This window comes from Ranitomeya variabilis, chromosome 2 (assembly GCF_051348905.1).
Source record: "Ranitomeya variabilis isolate aRanVar5 chromosome 2, aRanVar5.hap1, whole genome shotgun sequence".
NCBI lineage: Eukaryota > Metazoa > Chordata > Amphibia > Anura > Dendrobatidae > Ranitomeya > Ranitomeya variabilis.
This window is the reverse complement of record NC_135233.1, coordinates 484,283,279-484,305,579: the sequence shown is the minus strand read 5'-3', so window position 1 is coordinate 484,305,579 and position 22,301 is coordinate 484,283,279. Positions and strand designations below refer to the sequence as shown.

The following is a 22,301-nucleotide window of genomic DNA, read 5'->3' as shown; positions in this document are numbered from 1 at the left end:
TACTATTACTACTTCTACTACTACTGCTGCTAGTACTACTACTTCTACTAGTAGTACTACTACTTCTACTACTAGGATTTCTACTTCTACTTCTACTACTGCTGCTAGTACTACTACTTCTACTAGTACTACTACTTCTACTACTAGGATTTCTACTTCTACTTCTACTACTGCTACTAGTACTACTACTTTTACTAGTACTACTACTTCTACTACTAGTATTACTACTACTTCTACTACTACTGCTACTAGTATTACTACTTCTACTACTAGTACTTCTACTAGTACTGCTACTTCTGCAACTAGTATTACTACTTCTACTACTATGACTACTACTACAACTTCTACTAGTATTACTACTACTACTGCTACTATTTCTACTACTACTTCTACTACTACTACTGCTACTAGTACTACTACTGCTACTAGTACTACTACTTCTACTACTAGTATTATTACTTTTATTACTACTACGGCTACTAGTACTACTACTTCTACTAGTACTACTACTTCTACTACTAGTATTACTACTTCTACTACTACTACTACTGCTACTAGTACTGCTACTTCTACTACTACTATTACTTCTTCTACTACTACTACTGCTAAAAGTACTGCTACTTCTACTACTACTATTACTACTTCAACTACTACTACTTCTACTAGTACTACTACTTCTACTACTATTATTACTACTTCTACTACTATGACTACTACGTCTACTACTTTAACTTCTACTAGTATTACTACTACTTCTACTACTACTGCTACTATTTCTACTACTTCTACTACTGCTACTAGTACTACTACTTCTACTTCTAGTATTACTACTTCTACTACTATGACTGCTATGTCTACTACTAAAACTAAAACTACTACTACTTCCCTAGTACTACTACAAATTAAGCTATTACTACAGCTACTACTAAGGCTATTACTACTGCTACTACTACTTACCACTACTATTTTTCTACTCATACAACTACTCCTATAACAACTACTATTTATAATATTAATATTTTTAGGAACCTATGATTTATTAGTTTTTATATTTTTTAGGAAATTACTTTTATTTTTGCATATGACTATTATAAATGTCAGATGAATTTTATATATAGACTCTTTTCTATTTTCAACAGGCACAGTTACTGCTCACAATGGACAAGTTTGCAGTACGTGGGGCAATTACTATTTTAAGACCTTTGACGGTGATATATTTTATTTCCCGGGAACATGCAACTATCTGTATGCATCAAACTGCAAGAGCAACTTTGAGGACTTTAACATCCAGATAAGGCGGGAAATCAAAAATAGCCTTCCAACTATCAGCCATATCAGTGTAAAGATTGATGGAGTTTATATAGAATTACAAAATGGCACTATAGCTATTAATGGACAACCGTGAGTATATATTATCATGATTCAAGTTTACAGTTGTATTATCAATATTTGCTTAATTGGACAGCGCTGTCTGAGATACAATTTTTATCTAATGCTTTCAGCCTCTGAAAATAATTAACTCAGCTGTAGTCACCTTCAATCGCCCCAATGTTACCTCTCCGACGCTGCTCCGTTCTTTGTTGACAGGCTGCAACGGTGAAATCACCATTACAACAAATGTGACCGCTGCAGCTAATCTCTGCATTGAGTGGCTCTACCAATAATAACAATGATTGGCAATAATATTTTATTGATTGTTTGGGCAGCAGAAATATAGAATTAAAACATAATAAGTTCAGCTAAATGGATACGTCAATCTTTGGAATAATTTTTGCATTGCTCAGTTCTATTAAAAATTGAAACGCGACCTTGTAAATTCTCTTGATTAAAAAGTATCACACTGATTTGTGTGTACAATTCCTGTACAATCAGGTGCATACAGCTCCTGTGCAAATAATTTAATAAAATGTAGGAAAGATTCTTGTATGTTTATTTCATGAATTTACTAACCTTTGTGTTATGCCTTGTGCAGGGTGGATCTTCCCTACAGCTATTCTGGAGTCCAGATTGGCAGGAGTGGCATTTACATTAAAATTGCTACACGTTTAGGTCTTCAGTTTATGTGGAATGAAGATGACGCTCTTTTGGTAATTATCACAGTTTTTTTGTGCAGCACAAATAGAAACATTATTAGAAACAGGAATGGTTTTCATTAAAAAAGTCATCATCCATCTTCAGTGTGTTAAACATTAAAGGGGTTATCCTGGACTACTGTAGGTCATTTTTTTTTACTATGGGCCTAAGAACTAACAGGCAGGTAGTTGTTATCTAGCTGCCTATTGTGTCCGATGCCAATCTGTGCTGGCACAGAGTGGTCACAGACAGCTCCTACCGGTGATTTAGTTTCTTCTGCGGACATCAGCGGTTTCTCTTCCGATCTGCTCTGCTGATGGCTCGTCTGCTGACGTCATTCTGATTGACTGCTGACTCCCCGCTATCAATCAGCATGATGTTGACAGTCACACCCCATCAACAGAGCAGCATGGAAGAAGAGGAGTTGCTCGGTTGATGCGGAGCAGCTGGATCGCTGGCAGGAGCGGTCAATGAAAAAGCAGGTAGGTACTTCCCTCACTTGCCAACTATCTGCTTCCTACTTTTTATGCCAATAGTAAAAAAAATCCAAAATGGTCTAGCATAACCTATTTAAGGAAATCATTCAGCTGCAAATAGGGAGATCAGGACTTTCCAGACAGAAGTCAGAGATGGTATACTACATTTATGAATGGAGTAAAGTGGTCCAGCCTTGTCAATGCATAATGTTCATATGGTCACATTTTCTTACAAACTTTTTAAACTAAAATTTCAAGAAAGGATGAAAGGAATGTAAATTATGTTCAAAACCTAGGGGAGTTCCTATTACATGAAAACTCCTCCTGTGAACAGTTCACATTTAGGTGGAGCATACTAAATACTGCTTCAGATGTATTAGAGCAGTGTTCCCCAAACTTTCTGACCTTGATAGCCACATCCAGCTCTGCGAGAGGGTCATAAGCCACTTCCAGATCTGAGAGAGGCTCGTGAGCCATATTCAGCTCCATCCCCACTTACAGTAGTGGCAATCAAAGCCCCCATTACGGGTATAATGATAACCAAAGCTTTTCCACAGAAATCACCCCGAAGCAGTATACCAAGATCCAAGGGTTCCAACAATATCCCCATTAGGTATTCTCCCTTCAAGCACTCCCTACACACTGTCATGTCCAGCTGCAAACACCTCCTCTGACAGGTAGTATCATCCTGTCTCTTGCGTACCATACTTAAATTATCTCTAAAACTCTAAGATCAGTATATGTGCATCCAGATCTGCTCTTCTGTTTGCTAGACCTGTAACTTTTAAACAATGAGTGTTAATAACTTTGCAATTTAACAGTAGAAGGAATAACAACAAGTTTAGAATAAACAAGGAAGTCTTTTACTACTTAATTTTAGAGTCCTTTTCACAAAGGTGGACTGCCCAGTGTTGGGAGTCATCACGTGAGTTCTCACTTGAAGCTCTGGCCCTAGCAGGGGTCACCGGGTTTTCCTACTAGGCCTCAAGTCTCTCACTGCCATAGTCTATTACAGCCCATTGAACCTCCCATGCACCAACCGGCCCCCTCCCAACCTGAACTCCTAGTCCCAGCCCACCCCGGTACCATTGATGAGAGCCGGAAGTGGCCAAACCTATCACAAATATATATATACATATTGGAGATGGCATGCAAGATAGCTTCTGTAACCTGATAGTAAGTCAGGAAAATAGCGGTCTCTTAGGAGTGCTGTGAGGGCAGCAAGGGAAATGAAAAGGGAAAGCAGGATTCAACGCAGCTCCAGCCGTGAACCTTAGAGAAGGAAAAAAATGAAACTTGAAAAAACAAGCACGGTCACAGGAGCGCTGAAATGAAGCCTGGACAAAAATATTGGTGTAAACCACAACGTGTTTCAACGGTGTTCCACCTGATGAAGGCGGGGTAATGTTGAAACGCGTTGTGGTTTACACCAATATTTTTGTCCAGGCTTCATTTCAGCGCTCCTGTGACTGTGCTTGTTTTTTCAAGTTTCTGTAACCTGATAGGCTCAGTTCTATGTCTCATATAGTTCTAATACAGTCACCAAACAATGGTCACACTTCATCCTGCTGCTTCCCCAATTTCTTTTTCAGTTCCTTACACCAAGTTCCTTGGCACCCTATAAAGTTATTTTCACCCCAACAAACAGTAATGATTCCTATATTGTCTCTACCATTAGTAAGTAACAACACAATTCTTTTTGCTCCCTTGCAGTAATATGCCCTATGTGCTCTCCACTCAGCAAAAAGTTGCCCCTTTCTATCATGCTTCTGAGTCGCCCGCCAGGGCAGTGGGGTACTCGGTACCGGGTCTGTACTTAAAGGGTATGTCACGGTGGCTGCGACCCTGTCCATGGCCCTGGGTGCTCAAGTAAAAAGGGAAAGGTCTTTAAAAGGGGAATTTGTAATAAAGTTTGTGTTCGTGATGCCACCTGTGGTTCTTGGTCAGAGATGACCAACGCTGCTTAAAGGGGTCCTCTGGGGTGATGTTACTGCAGCAAAGATGGGCTCCTAAGGTATATGGCAAGGATGGTATAGTGGATTCTGGCAAATAAATGGAGGACACAAGGTTGTAACGTCTTTACCTGGCTTACTGGTGGTAGCAAGCCACAGTCCAGGGTACCAGGAATAGGTGGTGATATGGTCCGGCCGGCCTGGAGGCAAAGTTGATCCCTCTCACAGGTGAGGTTTGTTAGCCTTCCTACCTGCACTCGTATGCGAGGTCCTTGCTGCCTGTGGCTTGCTGACAAAGTCCTCTCTCTGGGACAGTTACCCGTATGTTGGGCAGTGTGAGACTTTTTATAGGGTCTCTATCATGACTCGGACTCTTCGTATACTGCTACACCTTAAAGTGTGGGTGCGGGCAAATTACATAAAGTCCTTTACCCTCCGGTTCTACCATGTGATCTGGAGTATAACACGGCCTTGGGCTCTCGATGCGCGGTTCCTGTGCTTCGGCTTAGAGGGTGCCCAGTCACAGTTCCCCTCTAAGCCCTTTCCTTCTCCTGGGCTTCTTTCACGTGATAATATTGCACCCTTTGAATCTTGTAAGGCCACATTAAGGACTTGTGAGTTTTCCATGGTTTTCTTAAACAAGTGCGTTCCTTTGTATTCACGGATAGCACTCATACCTATGATATTCTCCTGGATTGTGCACATGGCCAATTTTTCCTTGGACCAAGTGTAAAAAATATGTCCAATTTTGATCCAAATGTTGGATCAAAATCAGCAATGCAAGTCTATGGGTCTGTGAAAATAATCGGACAGCACTTGGATGACATCCTAGTGCAGTCTGATCTTCACAGAATGACAGAATGGAGAAGGTGAAAAAACTCTTTTTTTGTCTTTTCACATCCATGAAAAACTGATGCCAATCTGATAAAAGCTTAAACAGAACAGATGAACTGTTTTTCTTGGTTGTGGAGAAAATGATTGTGAGATCCTACCCTTCCAATGCCTTTCTTTGTATTCTGAAACAGTATTTATTAACATTTTTTGCCTTTCACAAATTAATCCTCCACTGTGTTGCACCCATAAAGTCATAATGTCCCTTTTTGTACACCAATAGTAATAATCCTCCTATGTACCCACACAAAATTATAGGGCCCCCTCCATGCCCCACTGTATTACAAGGCCAATATCTCCTTTCCTTTGCTCACCCCTTGTATTTACCACACAATAGCAGGGAGTGGCTACAATATCATGTAACCAGCCTTTGATCGGCATGCTCGGTGCAGGCTGCATGATGCAGTTACGCTATGTCTCTCTCTACTTTGGACCTGTGGAGCTTATGCCATAGATTCCTGGTTCTAGAATTGCCCCTATACTGATTATTCGATGCAATGAGCTCCCCTTGCAGTAATGGACACATAGCATTTGAAGCTGTGTCATAGGCACCAATGCATTCAAAAATGCCTCTTAAAAGGTCGAAAAGAAGTGGCTCAAAAGTGGAGAAAGTAGCACAATTTTTTAGAAAACATAGTGCAACGTTTTTTATATTCACTTTTAAAATTGCTTTATGCAAAATTTGTTGAACAGACAGTGAAGTTTTAAGAAAGCCTCATCATTTTTTCCAGGTAAAAAAAACCCCTCAAATTTAATTGTATATATGATATTCTACATTTTAGTTGGAGCTGGATCCAAAATTTGCCAACCAGACATGTGGTCTCTGTGGAGATTTCAATGGAATTCCAATTTATAATGAGTTCATCACCAACAGTAAGTTATCAGTAATATAACATATGCATCATTCATACAACATTTTGGAAGGGTCTCCTGAGTTGTGACAAATTTAACCCCTTCACTATCTTTGACACACTTGTACGTAGTAGTGTCCCTGCCTTTGATGCGGGCTCATACGCTAAGCCCACATCTTTCCCCGACACTTGCCTCTAATGGCGCTGCGGGTGGATCAGTGCTCCGCCATGGCTGTTAACCAGTTAAATGCTGCCGTCAATCAGTGACAGCGGGATTTAACACGCGCCGGCCGGAAGCACTGCATTCATCCCTCCCATCGGCACGCCCATCACGTGATCGCGGGGTGCCGATGGGTTGTCATAACAGCCAGGGGTCTGCTGCTGACCTTTGTACATGCTATTACGATCCTCCTGTGAATGCCGGCCTGTGACCGGCTTTCATACTAGATCATGATTTCTGCTATACAGAGCAGGACTGAAGCACTGCTATGTCTAGCACAGGAATCAGTCCTATGTGGACTACTAAATATATTGGAATCAATGGTGCTATGTAAATAAATAATAACAATAATAATAATAGTAATATAGCAAAAAGTTAAAAAAAAGGTTTTCAAATTTGAAAACAAAAATCAAATACACAAAAGTTCAAATCACCCCCTTTCACCGCATTAAAATAAAACAAAAAAGAAAATAAAAATAGACACATTTTGGTTTCGTTGCATTGGGAAATCTCTGATCTATCAAAATATAAACAGCATAATGAGAAAGAAAAATCAGAACGCCAGAATTATGCTATTAAAAATGCAATAAGAGGCGATCAGAATATCGTATCTACCCCAAAATGGCATGATTCAAAATATCAGCTCATGGCACAAAAAATATGCCCAAACACAGACCCATGTCCCAAAAATTAAAATGTTAAAGGTCTTAGAAAATGGCGACAAAAGCAAAATTATTTTTCTTACCAGTTTCCTAATGTTTTTTCACCACATAAATATAAAAAAACCCCGTAGATATTTGAAATCTGCGTATTCATACTGGTAAATAAAAAAACTCAAAAAACAATTATGGAATTGCACTTTTTTGCTATTTCAATGTACTGGGATTTTTTTTCCTTTTCCAATACACTATATGGTAAAATGAATGGTGTCATTCAAAAGTACAACTCGTCATCGTCACGCAAAAAACAAGCCCTCATATGGATACCTGGTGAACAATATAAAAAGTTATGCCTGTTGGAAGAAGGGGAGGAAAAAACGAAAACGAAAAAATTGGCAGTAGCTAAAGGGGTTATACAGCGCCAAGTTGTCAAATTGTTTTTTTTTCCAATGTATATAATCAGGTTTGTTATGATACTAATGAAAAATCTCATAATTATATTATTTTTAACAGATGTTCAAGTGTCTTCTAATCAGTTTGGAAATATGCAGAAACTAAATGGACCCCAGGAAGCTTGCCAGGATGTGACAGAAGTGCCCCAGAGTAACTGCAAAGACTCCGTAAGTAAAAATTACTGATTGTGGCTAGATCATAAAAAGGTGCGTACAGGAGGGTGGTTACCGACCGAGCGAAAATCTCCCTCTTATGAGTTTTTCTCCTGGCTCCTGCCTGCCATCTGCAGGTGAAAAGTAAACATCAGATGTGAGATATATAACTTTCATATATAACTTTCACTAGCAAATGGCAGGCAGTATTACATAAATGTGTGTTTGCGCGTGTGTGAGTATATAAACTATATACGTTAGTATATATATATATATATATATATATATATATATATATATATATATATATATATGTATTTAAATATATATTTATGTATATATAGTGGGTGAAATAAGTATTGAAAGCTTATATAATATATATATTTATTTAAATATAGATTTATATACTGTATATAGTGGGTGAAATGAGTATTGAAAGTTTATATATATATATATATATATATATATATATATATATATATATATATATATTTAAATATAGATTTATATATATAGTGGGTGAAATAAGTATTGAACACGTCACCAATTTTCCAGGTAAATATATTTCTAAAGCTGCTATAAACATGAAATTCTCACAAGAGGTGGTAACAACCCATCCGATCAACACGGGCAAATAAATGAAACCATAGATGTCCATAAATTAAAATAAAAATTACTGAGCATGGAGAAGATTTTTTTAATAAGATTTTTTTTAATGCAATGTTTATTGTTTTTACAAGCACTTTGCAATTCTAACCATTAGTGAACGTGAGGAATCCCTTTGATCTTGGCTTCTTGAAAAGCTTTTATACTCCATCAGAGCCGAAAAATTCAAGCTGATCCAAACAAAATAAACGTCAGTAGCTTCAATGGTTCAGTATGACAGTATCTCTTATTTAATATTTAAGGGATTTTCAAGGACTGCACTATTCACAACCTATCCTTAGGCCATTAATATCGGATTGGTCTTTCATCTAATCCTCCCCCAATCAAGTGAATGGGACTGTGTTACATTAACAGGGACAGGCACTTGTAAAATAATGGATTTCAAACAACAAAAAGCACATGGAGCTAGCTCGAGTGATGTGGTCAGATATTTAGTGGAGGTCCTGGGAGTCCCATACCCATGGATAGGGAGTGTTGTACCACATTGGCAATAAATTACAGCTTGCTTTATTATGGGAGCTTGTTTGCATCTAACAGGTTTTTTTTCATTCCTCGGAGACATATTCCAAATTATAATTGATCTGTTAAAAAAACGTTGTTAAAATTTGTTTATCCATAGTTAAAGTTTGAAACTTTCATTCTCATGCTGGACAGCTTTTATCTTACATAGTGCATAGCTTGTTTCCAAGAAGCTCCAAGAGCCTGGTTGAGTATGATTAGGGGGTACATTCCAGGAGAGGAGTTAACTCCTAACCACCACTTCCCAGCCTATAGATTTCTATACAGTAGTTAACTGTTCACCTCCCTCCCCTTACTTCTCAGCTGCCTTGCTCTTACTAGTCCTCTAAAATCCGGTAGCCCACTACATTGGCATCTTCCAGAGCAGTTCTCCTAATCACTGCTCTCACTTTCATGAGCCATGTGTTTCTTCAAATGCTCTGTTAACTCTATATGCAAATATAGTGATAACCATGAATACTCAGATTAAACACTGACTGACTGTTAATTAGTGTTGAGCGATACTTTCCGATATCGGAAAGTATCGGTATCGGAAAGTATTGGCCGATACCGTCAAAATATCGGATCTAATCCGATACCGATACCCGATCCCAATGCAAGTCAATGGGATGAAAATATCGGAATTAAAATAAACCCTTTATAAACTTGTAGGTTCATTCTACATGAAGGAAAACAACTAAGAACAATGTAGGATGTATTGGGGGACGTGGCGGAGACATTAAAGGCACAGAGGTTTAGCCCAATGTAATAGAATAGCAGGATTTTGTTTTTTTTTATGACGTTCGGCGGTAGAAAGATTTTGACTATGTTAATTTTTTTTTTATTTTGTCAGATATTGATGTTTCACTACTTCCACGCCCTTCACCTTCTTTTTTACTTCTCCCACACTTTCTTCTTCATTATCCTCATCATCAGCTTCTTTGACATCAACTTCTTCACCTTATTCATCTTCTTCTTCATCTTCTACCTATTATTTTTTTGGTTACATTGTTCATATTCTTTTTATTTTACTATTATCTTCATCATATTCTACTTCTTCATCATATTCTTATTTGTGACAGGCATTCCCGTAGTTGTTATCTATAAAAGTTTGAAGATTACACCTTCCGTTCTGCCTGTCACAAAAGAGTTACATTTGTCCGCGTTCAGTTTGGCCTGCAGCATCAGGCTTTATCCAGGGGCACCACGAGGAGGAACGGACTCACCCCCATACACTGCTTAGTCTTCTTCTGCTTATAATTTAGATAATATTTTTTGCTGTAATATTTAGTGTTATGCTTAATGTTCTTCTGCTCTTTGTTCTGCAGCCTCTTGTTCTTCTGCTTCTCGGTCTTCCAGGTCGTCGTCGTCTCCAGGGTCGTCGTCTCCGGGGTCGTCATCATCGGGGTGGTCTTCAGGGTCGTCAACTCCGGGGTCGTCGTCATCGGGGTGGTCTTCAGGGTCATCGTCTCCAGGGTCGTCGTCATCACGGTGGTTGTCGTCTCTGGTGTCGTCGTCATCTTAGGGGTGGTCTTCCGGGTCATCGTGTTTAGTCTCTTGAACTTGGAAATGTAGCAGAAGGTACAAGAAGGCTGAGAAAATGCCGAGAACCAGCTGATGGAACTGGAACTCGGATGGCTACCCGAAGGTCCAAGAGCCAATGGAACTACCGAGGACCAGCTGACGTTACTGGAACCCGGTTACTAAGCAGGAGGTACCCGTGCCTGAAAGCACTACCAAGGACCACCTGACGTTGGTGGAACTCGGATACCCAGAGGGAGGCACCTAAGCCAAAGGCTCTGCCCGGAACCAGCTGACGGTACTGGAACCAGGATGGGGAGCAGAAGGTACAAGAGCAAAAGACACTGCCGAGAACCAGCTGACGGTGCTGGAACCCGGATGGGTAGCCGAAGGTCCAAGAGCCAATGGAACTACCGAAGACCAGCTGACGTTACTGGAACCCGGTTACTAAGCAGGAGGTACCCGTGCCTGAAAGCACTACCAAGGACCACCTGACGTTGGTGGAACTCGGATACCCAGAGGGAGGCACCTAAGCCAAAGGCTCTGCCCGGAACCAGCTGACGGTACTGGAACCAGGATGGGGAGCAGAAGGTACAAGAGCAAGTGTCTGCGTGGCTTTTGCAGGACACGATGCCGGCTGCACAGCAGGGGAACAGCTGGCGGTGCTGAACCCCACTGACACATTGGCTGGTGTTTTTCTCTGTGCAGCTAGCAGTACCGGGCCCCAACTGGCGGTGTTAGAGCCCGGGGTCAGCAGGAGGAGGAGATGGAGCAGAGTGTAGGCCGAAGCCTGCACCGGCGGCAGCTTTGGGTCTGTTGTGCCTGCGTGGCTGTTGCAGGACACGTTGCCGGCTGCACAGCAGGGGAACAGCTGGCGGTGCTGAACCCCACTGACACATTGGCTGGTGTTTTTCTCTGTGCAGCTAGCAGTACCGGGCCCCAACTGGCGGTGTTGGAGCCCGGGCTCTGCAGGGGGAGCAGAGTGTAGGCCGAAGCCTAATTGAACCAATTTCAAAGGTAACCTTTAACCCCCCCTCAGGGGTTACAAAGTAGAAGAGCCACAGCTTATGCAGCAGTAGTGCTGCACAAGTCAAAGGTTGCTCTTTTAATTTTGCTCCTTGCACACGCTGAATGAAACACGTATAACATTTAGCCCTTTATACAGTCAAACTGTGTTGGAGGCGCGAGTTCCCTTTGTAATGAGACGCAGCACAGATGTCAAGAATCCCACCTTGGTGCTGGGTGCAGCCTCCTGAGCGTTGTTATTTGCTGTACAGGAGTCTGCGCTGTCGTGTTATCCCCTGGCCTAGCGCTGTTAGCGCTGCCCATCTTCTGACCTCATTTAATGTCGGCCGCTGCGGTTCACGATGACCATGAATCCCAGCCCCGCGGTGTCTTCACATTGTTAAAACACTGCGGGGCTGTGATTCATGGCCTGGCGCAGCACATATGTTCGCCTCTCGCACTCGGGTCCTTACACCCGCTGCAGACTGTGCGGCGTCAGCTGATCCCTTATCGCATGCCACGGCCATGAAGCCGCACAGTCTGAAGAAGGCGGAAGGAGATGAGGGACAGGCGAACTGATGCACTGCTCATGCCCATCAATCACACCCTCGCAGTCCCAATAAATAAGACACCGAGGGGCGTTGTGTGGGTCAGGGCGGCCGCAGAGGCGCAGGCAGCCAAACAATGATGCCAGAAGACGGGCAGCGCTACCAAGGGGGTTGCAGCGTGTCATTACAAAGGAAAGTCACACCACCGGGACGGTTAAATGGTCACACAGAGGACACATTTCAGACGTGTTTTCAGTTCCACATGTGCGAGGAGAATACGTTTATGAGCCACCTTGCACACATGCAGCATTACTGCTGTACAAGGTGGCTGTAAAACGTACAAACGCCTGGGGGAGGGGGGACAGGTTCCCTTCAATTTCAGTTCTTGTGTCTGCGTGGCTTTTGCAGGACACGATGCCGGCTGCACAGCAGGGGAACAGCTGGCGGTGCTGAACCCCACTGACACATTGGCTGGTGTTTTTCTCTGTGCAGCTAGCAGTACCGGGCCCCAACTGGCGGTGTTAGAGCCCGGGGTCAGCAGGAGGAGGAGATGGAGCAGAGTGTAGGCCGAAGCCTGCACTGGCGGCAGCTTTGGGTCTGTTGTGCCTGCGTGGCTGTTGCAGGACACGTTGCCGGCTGCACAGCAGGGGAACAGCTGGCGGTGCTGAACCCCACTGACACATTGGCTGGTGTTTTTCTCTGTGCAGCTAGCAGTACCGGGCCCCAACTGGCGGTGTTGGAGCCCGGGCTCTGCAGGGGGAGCAGAGTGTAGGCCGAAGCCTAATTGAACCAATTTCAAAGGTAACCTTTAACCCCCCCTCAGGGGTTACAAAGTAGAAGAGCCACAGCTTATGCAGCAGTAGTGCTGCACAAGTCAAAGGTTGCTCTTTTAATTTTGCTCCTTGCACACGCTGAATGAAACACGTATAACATTTAGCCCTTTATACAGTCAAACTGTGTTGGAGGCGCGAGTTCCCTTTGTAATGAGACGCAGCACAGATGTCAAGAATCCCACCTTGGTGCTGGGTGCAGCCTCCTGAGCGTTGTTATTTGCTGTACAGGAGTCTGCGCTGTCGTGTTATCCCCTGGCCTAGCGCTGTTAGCGCTGCCCATCTTCTGACCTCATTTAATGTCGGCCACTGCGGTTCGCGATGACCATGAATCCCAGCCCCGCGGTGTCTTAACATTGTTAAAACACTGCGGGGCTGTGATTCATGGCCTGGCGCAGCACATATGTTCGCCTCTCGCACTCGGGTCCTTACACCCGCTGCAGACTGTGCGGCGTCAGCTGATCCCTTATCGCATGCCACGGCCATGAAGCCGCACAGTCTGAAGAAGGCGGAAGGAGATGAGGGACAGGCGAACTGATGCACTGCTCATGCCCATCAATCACACCCTCGCAGTCCCAATAAATAAGACACCGAGGGGCGTTGTGTGGGTCAGGGCGGCCGCAGAGGCGCAGGCAGCCAAACAATGATGCCAGAAGACGGGCAGCGCTACCAAGGGGGTTGCAGCGTGTCATTACAAAGGAAAGTCACACCACCGGGACGGTTAAATGGTCACACAGAGGACACATTTCAGACGTGTTTTCAGTTCCACATGTGCGAGGAGAATACGTTTATGAGCCACCTTGCACACATGCAGCATTACCGCTGTACAAGGTGGCTGTAAAACGTACAAACGCCTGGGGGAGGGGGGACAGGTTCCCTTCAATTTCAGTTCTTGTGTCTGCGTGGCTTTTGCAGGACACGATGCTGGCTGCACAGCAGGGGAACAGCTGGCGGTGCTGAACCCCACTGACACATTGGCTGGTGTTTTTCTCTGTGCAGCTAGCAGTACCGGGCCCCAACTGGCGGTGTTAGAGCCCGGGGTCAGCAGGAGGAGGAGATGGAGCAGAGTGTAGGCCGAAGCCTGCACTGGCGGCAGCTTTGGGTCTGTTGTGCCTGCGTGGCTGTTGCAGGACACGTTGCCGGCTGCACAGCAGGGGAACAGCTGGCGGTGCTGAACCCCACTGACACATTGGCTGGTGTTTTTCTCTGTGCAGCTAGCAGTACCGGGCCCCAACTGGCGGTGTTGGAGCCCGGGCTCTGCAGGGGGAGCAGAATGTAGGCCGAAGCCTAATTGAACCAATTTCAAAGGTAACCTTTAACCCCCCCTCAGGGGTTACAAAGTAGAAGAGTCACAGCTTATGCAGCAGTAGTGCTGCACAAGTCAAAGGTTGCTCTTTTAATTTTGCTCCTTGCACACGCTGAATGAAACACGTATAACATTTAGCCCTTTATACAGTCAAACTGTGTTGGAGGCGCGAGTTCCCTTTGTAATGAGACGCAGCACAGATGTCAAGAATCCCACCTTGGTGCTGGGTGCAGCCTCCTGAGCGTTGTTATTTGCTGTACAGGAGTCTGCGCTGTCGTGTTATCCCCTGGCCTAGCGCTGTTAGCGCTGCCCATCTTCTGACCTCATTTAATGTCGGCCGCTGCGGTTCGCGATGACCATGAATCCCAGCCCCGCGGTGTCTTAACATTGTTAAAACACTGCGGGGCTGTGATTCATGGCCTGGCGCAGCACATATGTTCGCCTCTCGCACTCGGGTCCTTACACCCGCTGCAGACTGTGCGGCGTCAGCTGATCCCTTATCGCATGCCACGGCCATGAAGCCGCACAGTCTGAAGAAGGCGGAAGGAGATGAGGGACAGGCGAACTGATGCACTGCTCATGCCCATCAATCACACCCTCGCAGTCCCAATAAATAAGACACCGAGGGGCGTTGTGTGGGTCAGGGCGGCCGCAGAGGCGCAGGCAGCCAAACAATGATGCCAGAAGACGGGCAGCGCTACCAAGGGGGTTGCAGCGTGTCATTACAAAGGAAAGTCACACCACCGGGACGGTTAAATGGTCACACAGAGGACACATTTCAGACGTGTTTTCAGTTCCACATGTGCGAGGAGAATACGTTTATGAGCCACCTTGCACACATGCAGCATTACCGCTGTACAAGGTGGCTGTAAAACGTACAAACGCCTGGGGGAGGGGGGACAGGTTCCCTTCAATTTCAGTTCTTGTGTCTGCGTGGCTTTTGCAGGACACGATGCCGGCTGCACAGCAGGGGAACAGCTGGCGGTGCTGAACCCCACTGACACATTGGCTGGTGTTTTTCTCTGTGCAGCTAGCAGTACCGGGCCCCAACTGGCGGTGTTAGAGCCCGGGGTCAGCAGGAGGAGGAGATGGAGCAGAGTGTAGGCCGAAGCCTGCACTGGCGGCAGCTTTGGGTCTGTTGTGCCTGCGTGGCTGTTGCAGGACACGTTGCCGGCTGCACAGCAGGGGAACAGCTGGCGGTGCTGAACCCCACTGACACATTGGCTGGTGTTTTTCTCTGTGCAGCTAGCAGTACCGGGCCCCAACTGGCGGTGTTGGAGCCCGGGCTCTGCAGGGGGAGCAGAGTGTAGGCCGAAGCCTAATTGAACCAATTTCAAAGGTAACCTTTAACCCCCCCTCAGGGGTTACAAAGTAGAAGAGCCACAGCTTATGCAGCAGTAGTGCTGCACAAGTCAAAGGTTGCTCTTTTAATTTTGCTCCTTGCACACGCTGAATGAAACACGTATAACATTTAGCCCTTTATACAGTCAAACTGTGTTGGAGGCGCGAGTTCCCTTTGTAATGAGACGCAGCACAGATGTCAAGAATCCCACCTTGGTGCTGGGTGCAGCCTCCTGAGCGTTGTTATTTGCTGTACAGGAGTCTGCGCTGTCGTGTTATCCCCTGGCCTAGCGCTGTTAGCGCTGCCCATCTTCTGACCTCATTTAATGTCGGCCGCTGCGGTTCGCGATGACCATGAATCCCAGCCCCGCGGTGTCTTAACATTGTTAAAACACTGCGGGGCTGTGATTCATGGCCTGGCGCAGCACATATGTTCGCCTCTCGCACTCGGGTCCTTACACCCGCTGCAGACTGTGCGGCGTCAGCTGATCCCTTATCGCATGCCACGGCCATGAAGCCGCACAGTCTGAAGAAGGCGGAAGGAGATGAGGGACAGGCGAACTGATGCACTGCTCATGCCCATCAATCACACCCTCGCAGTCCCAATAAATAAGACACCGAGGGGCGTTGTGTGGGTCAGGGCGGCCGCAGAGGCGCAGGCAGCCAAACAATGATGCCAGAAGACGGGCAGCGCTACCAAGGGGGTTGCAGCGTGTCATTACAAAGGAAAGTCACACCACCGGGACGGTTAAATGGTCACACAGAGGACACATTTCAGACGTGTTTTCAGTTCCACATGTGCGAGGAGAATACGTTTATGAGCCACCTTGCACACATGCAGCATTACCGCTGTACAAGGTGGCTGTAAAACGTACAAACGCCTGGGGGAGGGGGGACAGGTTCCCTTCAATTTCAGTTCTTGTGTCTGCGTGGCTTTTGCAGGACACGATGCCGGCTGCACAGCAGGGGAACAGCTGGCGGTGCTGAACCCCACTGACACATTGGCTGGTGTTTTTCTCTGTGCAGCTAGCAGTACCGGGCCCCAACTGGCGGTGTTAGAGCCCGGGGTCAGCAGGAGGAGGAGATGGAGCAGAGTGTAGGCCGAAGCCTGCACTGGCGGCAGCTTTGGGTCTGTTGTGCCTGCGTGGCTGTTGCAGGACACGTTGCCGGCTGCACAGCAGGGGAACAGCTGGCGGTGCTGAACCCCACTGACACATTGGCTGGTGTTTTTCTCTGTGCAGCTAGCAGTACCGGGCCCCAACTGGCGGTGTTGGAGCCCGGGCTCTGCAGGGGGAGCAGAGTGTAGGCCGAAGCCTAATTGAACCAATTTCAAAGGTAACCTTTAACCCCCCCTCAGGGGTTACAAAGTAGAAGAGCCACAGCTTATGCAGCAGTAGTGCTGCACAAGTCAAAGGTTGCTCTTTTAATTTTGCTCCTTGCACACGCTGAATGAAACACGTATAACATTTAGCCCTTTATACAGTCAAACTGTGTTGGAGGCGCGAGTTCCCTTTGTAATGAGACGCAGCACAGATGTCAAGAATCCCACCTTGGTGCTGGGTGCAGCCTCCTGAGCGTTGTTATTTGCTGTACAGGAGTCTGCGCTGTCGTGTTATCCCCTGGCCTAGCGCTGTTAGCGCTGCCCATCTTCTGACCTCATTTAATGTCGGCCGCTGCGGTTCGCGATGACCATGAATCCCAGCCCCGCGGTGTCTTAACATTGTTAAAACACTGCGGGGCTGTGATTCATGGCCTGGCGCAGCACACATGTTCGCCTCTCGCACTCGGGTCCTTACACCCGCTGCAGACTGTGCGGCATCAGCTGATCCCTTATCGCATGCCACGGCCATGAAGCCGCACAGTCTGAAGAAGGCGGAAGGAGATGAGGGACAGGCGAACTGATGCACTGCTCATGCCCGTCAATCACACCCTCGCAGTCCCAATAAATTTGACACCGAGGGGCGTTGTGTGGGTCAGGGCGGCCGCAGAGGCGCAGGCAGCCAAACAATGATGCCAGAAGACGGGCAGCGCTACCAAGGGGGTTGCAGCGTGTCATTACAAAGGAAAGTCACACCACCGGGACGGTTAAATGGTCACACAGAGGACACATTTCAGACGTGTTTTCAGTTCCACATGTGCGAGGAGAATACGTTTATGAGCCACCTTGCACACATGCAGCATTACCGCTGTACAAGGTGGCTGTAAAACGTACAAACGCCTGGGGGAGGGGGGACAGGTTCCCTTCAATTTCAGTTCTTGTGTCTGCTTGGCTTTTGCAGGACACGATGCCGGCTGCACAGCAGGGGAACAGCTGGCGGTGCTGAACCCCACTGACACATTGGCTGGTGTTTTTCTCTGTGCAGCTAGCAGTACCGGGCCCCAACTGGCGGTGTTAGAGCCCGGGGTCAGCAGGAGGAGGAGATGGAGCAGAGTGTAGGCCGAAGCCTGCACTGGCGGCAGCTTTGGGTCTGTTGTGCCTGCGTGGCTGTTGCAGGACACTTTGCCGGCTGCACAGCAGGGGAACAGCTGGCGGTGCTGAACCCCACTGACACATTGGCTGGTGTTTTTCTCTGTGCAGCTAGCAGTACCGGGCCCCAACTGGCGGTGTTGGAGCCCGGGCTCTGCAGGGGGAGCAGAGTGTAGGCCGAAGCCTAATTGAACCAATTTCAAAGGTAACCTTTAACCCCCCCTCAGGGGTTACAAAGTAGAAGAGCCACAGCTTATGCAGCAGTAGTGCTGCACAAGTCAAAGGTTGCTCTTTTAATTTTGCTCCTTGCACACGCTGAATGAAACACGTATAACATTTAGCCCTTTATACAGTCAAACTGTGTTGGAGGCGCGAGTTCCCTTTGTAATGAGACGCAGCACAGATGTCAAGAATCCCACCTTGGTGCTGGGTGCAGCCTCCTGAGCGTTGTTATTTGCTGTACAGGAGTCTGCGCTGTCGTGTTATCCCCTGGCCTAGCGCTGTTAGCGCTGCCCATCTTCTGACCTCATTTAATGTCGGCCGCTGCGGTTCGCGATGACCATGAATCCCAGCCCCGCGGTGTCTTAACATTGTTAAAACACTGCGGGGCTGTGATTCATGGCCTGGCGCAGCACATATGTTCGCCTCTCGCACTCGGGTCCTTACACCCGCTGCAGACTGTGCGGCGTCAGCTGATCCCTTATCGCATGCCACGGCCATGAAGCCGCACAGTCTGAAGAAGGCGGAAGGAGATGAGGGACAGGCGAACTGATGCACTGCTCATGCCCATCAATCACACCCTCGCAGTCCCAATAAATAAGACACCGAGGGGCGTTGTGTGGGTCAGGGCGGCCGCAGAGGCGCAGGCAGCCAAACAATGATGCCAGAAGACGGGCAGCGCTACCAAGGGGGTTGCAGCGTGTCATTACAAAGGAAAGTCACACCACCGGGACGGTTAAATGGTCACACAGAGGACACATTTCAGACGTGTTTTCAGTTCCACATGTGCGAGGAGAATACGTTTATGAGCCACCTTGCACACATGCAGCATTACCGCTGTACAAGGTGGCTGTAAAACGTACAAACGCCTGGGGGAGGGGGGACAGGTTCCCTTCAATTTCAGTTCTTGTGTCTGCGTGGCTTTTGCAGGACACGATGCCGGCTGCACAGCAGGGGAACAGCTGGCGGTGCTGAACCCCACTGACACATTGGCTGGTGTTTTTCTCTGTGCAGCTAGCAGTACCGGGCCCCAACTGGCGGTGTTGGAGCCCGGGCTCTGCAGGGGGAGCAGAGTGTAGGCCGAAGCCTAATTGAACCAATTTCAAAGGTAACCTTTAACCCCCCCTCAGGGGTTACAAAGTAGAAGAGCCACAGCTTATGCAGCAGTAGTGCTGCACAAGTCAAAGGTTGCTCTTTTAATTTTGCTCCTTGCACACGCTGAATGAAACACGTATAACATTTAGCCCTTTATACAGTCAAACTGTGTTGGAGGCGCGAGTTCCCTTTGTAATGAGACGCAGCACAGATGTCAAGAATCCCACCTTGGTGCTGGGTGCAGCCTCCTGAGCGTTGTTATTTGCTGTACAGGAGTCTGCGCTGTCGTGTTATCCCCTGGCCTAGCGCTGTTAGCGCTGCCCATCTTCTGACCTCATTTAATGTCGGCCGCTGCGGTTCGCGATGACCATGCATCCCAGCCCCCCAGTGTGTTAACATTGTTAAAACACTGCGGGGCTGTGATTCATGGCCTGGCGCAGCACATATGTTCGCCTCTCGCACTCGGGTCCTTACACCCGCTGCAGACTGTGCGGCGTCAGCTGATCCCTTATCGCATGCCACGGCCATGAAGCCGCACAGTCTGAAGAAGGCGGAAGGAGATGAGGGACAGGCGAACTGATGCACTGCTCATGCCCATCAATCACACCCTCGCAGTCCCAATAAATAAGACACCGAGGGGCGTTGTGTGGGTCAGGGCGGCCGCAGAGGCGCAGGCAGCCAAACAATGATGCCAGAAGACGGGCAGCGCTACCAAGGGGGTTGCAGCGTGTCATTACAAAGGAAAGTCACACCACCGGGACGGTTAAATGGTCACACAGAGGACACATTTCAGACGTGTTTTCAGTTCCACATGTGCGAGGAGAATACGTTTATGAGCCACCTTGCACACATGCAGCATTACCGCTGTACAAGGTGGCTGTAAAACGTACAAACGCCTGGGGGAGGGGGGACAGGTTCCCTTCAATTTCAGTTCTTGTGTCTGCGTGGCTTTTGCAGGACACGATGCCGGCTGCACAGCAGGGGAACAGCTGGCGGTGCTGAACCCCACTGACACATTGGCTGGTGTTTTTCTCTGTGCAGCTAGCAGTACCGGGCCCCAACTGGCGGTGTTAGAGCCCGGGGTCAGCAGGAGGAGGAGATGGAGCAGAGTGTAGGCCGAAGCCTGCACTGGCGGCAGCTTTGGGTCTGTTGTGCCTGCGTGGCTGTTGCAGGACACGTTGCCGGCTGCACAGCAGGGGAACAGCTGGCGGTGCTGAACCCCACTGACACATTGGCTGGTGTTTTTCTCTGTGCAGCTAGCAGTACCGGGCCCCAACTGGCGGTGTTGGAGCCCGGGCTCTGCAGGGGGAGCAGAGTGTAGGCCGAAGCCTAATTGAACCAATTTCAAAGGTAACCTTTAACCCCCCCTCAGGGGTTACAAAGTAGAAGAGCCACAGCTTATGCAGCAGTAGTGCTGCACAAGTCAAAGGTTGCTCTTTTAATTTTGCTCCTTGCACACGCTGAATGAAACACGTATAACATTTAGCCCTTTATACAGTCAAACTGTGTTGGAGGCGCGAGTTCCCTTTGTAATGAGACGCAGCACAGATGTCAAGAATCCCACCTTGGTGCTGGGTGCAGCCTCCTGAGCGTTGTTATTTGCTGTACAGGAGTCTGCGCTGTCGTGTTATCCCCTGGCCTAGCGCTGTTAGCGCTGCCCATCTTCTGACCTCATTTAATGTCGGCCGCTGCGGTTCGCGATGACCATGCATCCCAGCCCCCCAGTGTGTTAACATTGTTAAAACACTGCGGGGCTGTGATTCATGGCCTGGCGCAGCACATATGTTCGCCTCTCGCACTCGGGTCCTTACACCCGCTGCAGACTGTGCGGCGTCAGCTGATCCCTTATCGCATGCCACGGCCATGAAGCCGCACAGTCTGAAGAAGGCGGAAGGAGATGAGGGACAGGCGAACTGATGCACTGCTCATGCCCATCAATCACACCCTCGCAGTCCCAATAAATAAGACACCGAGGGGCGTTGTGTGGGTCAGGGCGGCCGCAGAGGCGCAGGCAGCCAAACAATGATGCCAGAAGACAGGCAGCGCTACCAAGGGGGTTGTAGCGTGTCATTACAAAGGAAAGTCACACCACCGGGACGGTTAAATGGTCACACAGAGGACACATTTCAGACGTGTTTTCAGTTCCACATGTGCGAGGAGAATACGTTTATGAGCCACCTTGCACACATGCAGCATTACTGCTGTACAAGGTGGCTGTAAAACGTACAAACGCCTGGGGGAGGGGGGACAGGTTCCCTTCAATTTCAGTTCTTGTGTCTGCGTGGCTTTTGCAGGACACGATGCCGGCTGCACAGCAGGGGAACAGCTGGCGGTGCTGAACCCCACTGACACATTGGCTGGTGTTTTTCTCTGTGCAGCTAGCAGTACCGGGCCCCAACTGGCGGTGTTAGAGCCCGGGGTCAGCAGGAGGAGGAGATGGAGCAGAGTGTAGGCCGAAGCCTGCACTGGCGGCAGCTTTGGGTCTGTTGTGCCTGCGTGGCTATTGCAGGACACGTTGCCGGCTGCACAGCAGGGGAACAGCTGGCGGTGCTGAACCCCACTGACACATTGGCTGGTGTTTTTCTCTGTGCAGCTAGCAGTACCGGGCCCCAACTGGCGGTGTTGGAGCCCGGGCTCTGCAGGGGGAGCAGAGTGTAGGCCGAAGCCTAACTGATGCACCGTTCATGCCCATCAATCACACCCTCGCAGTCCAAATAAATAAGACACCGAGGGGCGTTGTGTGGGGCAAGGCGGCCGCAGAGGCGCAGGCAGCCAAACAATGATATCAGAAGACGGGCAGCGCTACCAAGGAGCTTGTTGCGTGTCAATACAAAGGAAAATCACACCTGAGGGACGTTTTAATGGTCGCAGAGGACTCATTTTTAGACGTGTTCACTTCAACATGGGCAAGGAGATTAAGTTTCTGAGCCACCTTGCACACATGCAGCATTACTGTCGTACAAGGTGGCTGTAAAACGTAAAAACGCCTGGGGGAGGGGGGACAGGTTTCCTTCAATTTCAGTTCTTGTGTCTGCGTGGCTGTTGCAGGACACGTTGCCGGCTACACAGCAGGGGAAC

General features: G+C 47.7%; 1 protein-coding gene across 1 annotated transcript in view; it reads left to right on the top strand.

The window, feature by feature from the left end:
- The window catches only part of LOC143803856 (mucin-2-like), a 117,881-nt gene that overhangs the window by 916 nt on the left and 94,664 nt on the right, over positions 1 to 22,301 (top strand). The window contains exons 2-5 of the mRNA XM_077281621.1: positions 1,140 to 1,401; positions 1,973 to 2,087; positions 6,175 to 6,265; positions 7,636 to 7,742. Coding sequence (XP_077137736.1) covers positions 1,140 to 1,401; positions 1,973 to 2,087; positions 6,175 to 6,265; positions 7,636 to 7,742 — 575 coding nt within the window. The remainder of the gene's footprint in view (positions 1 to 1,139; positions 1,402 to 1,972; positions 2,088 to 6,174; positions 6,266 to 7,635; positions 7,743 to 22,301) is intronic.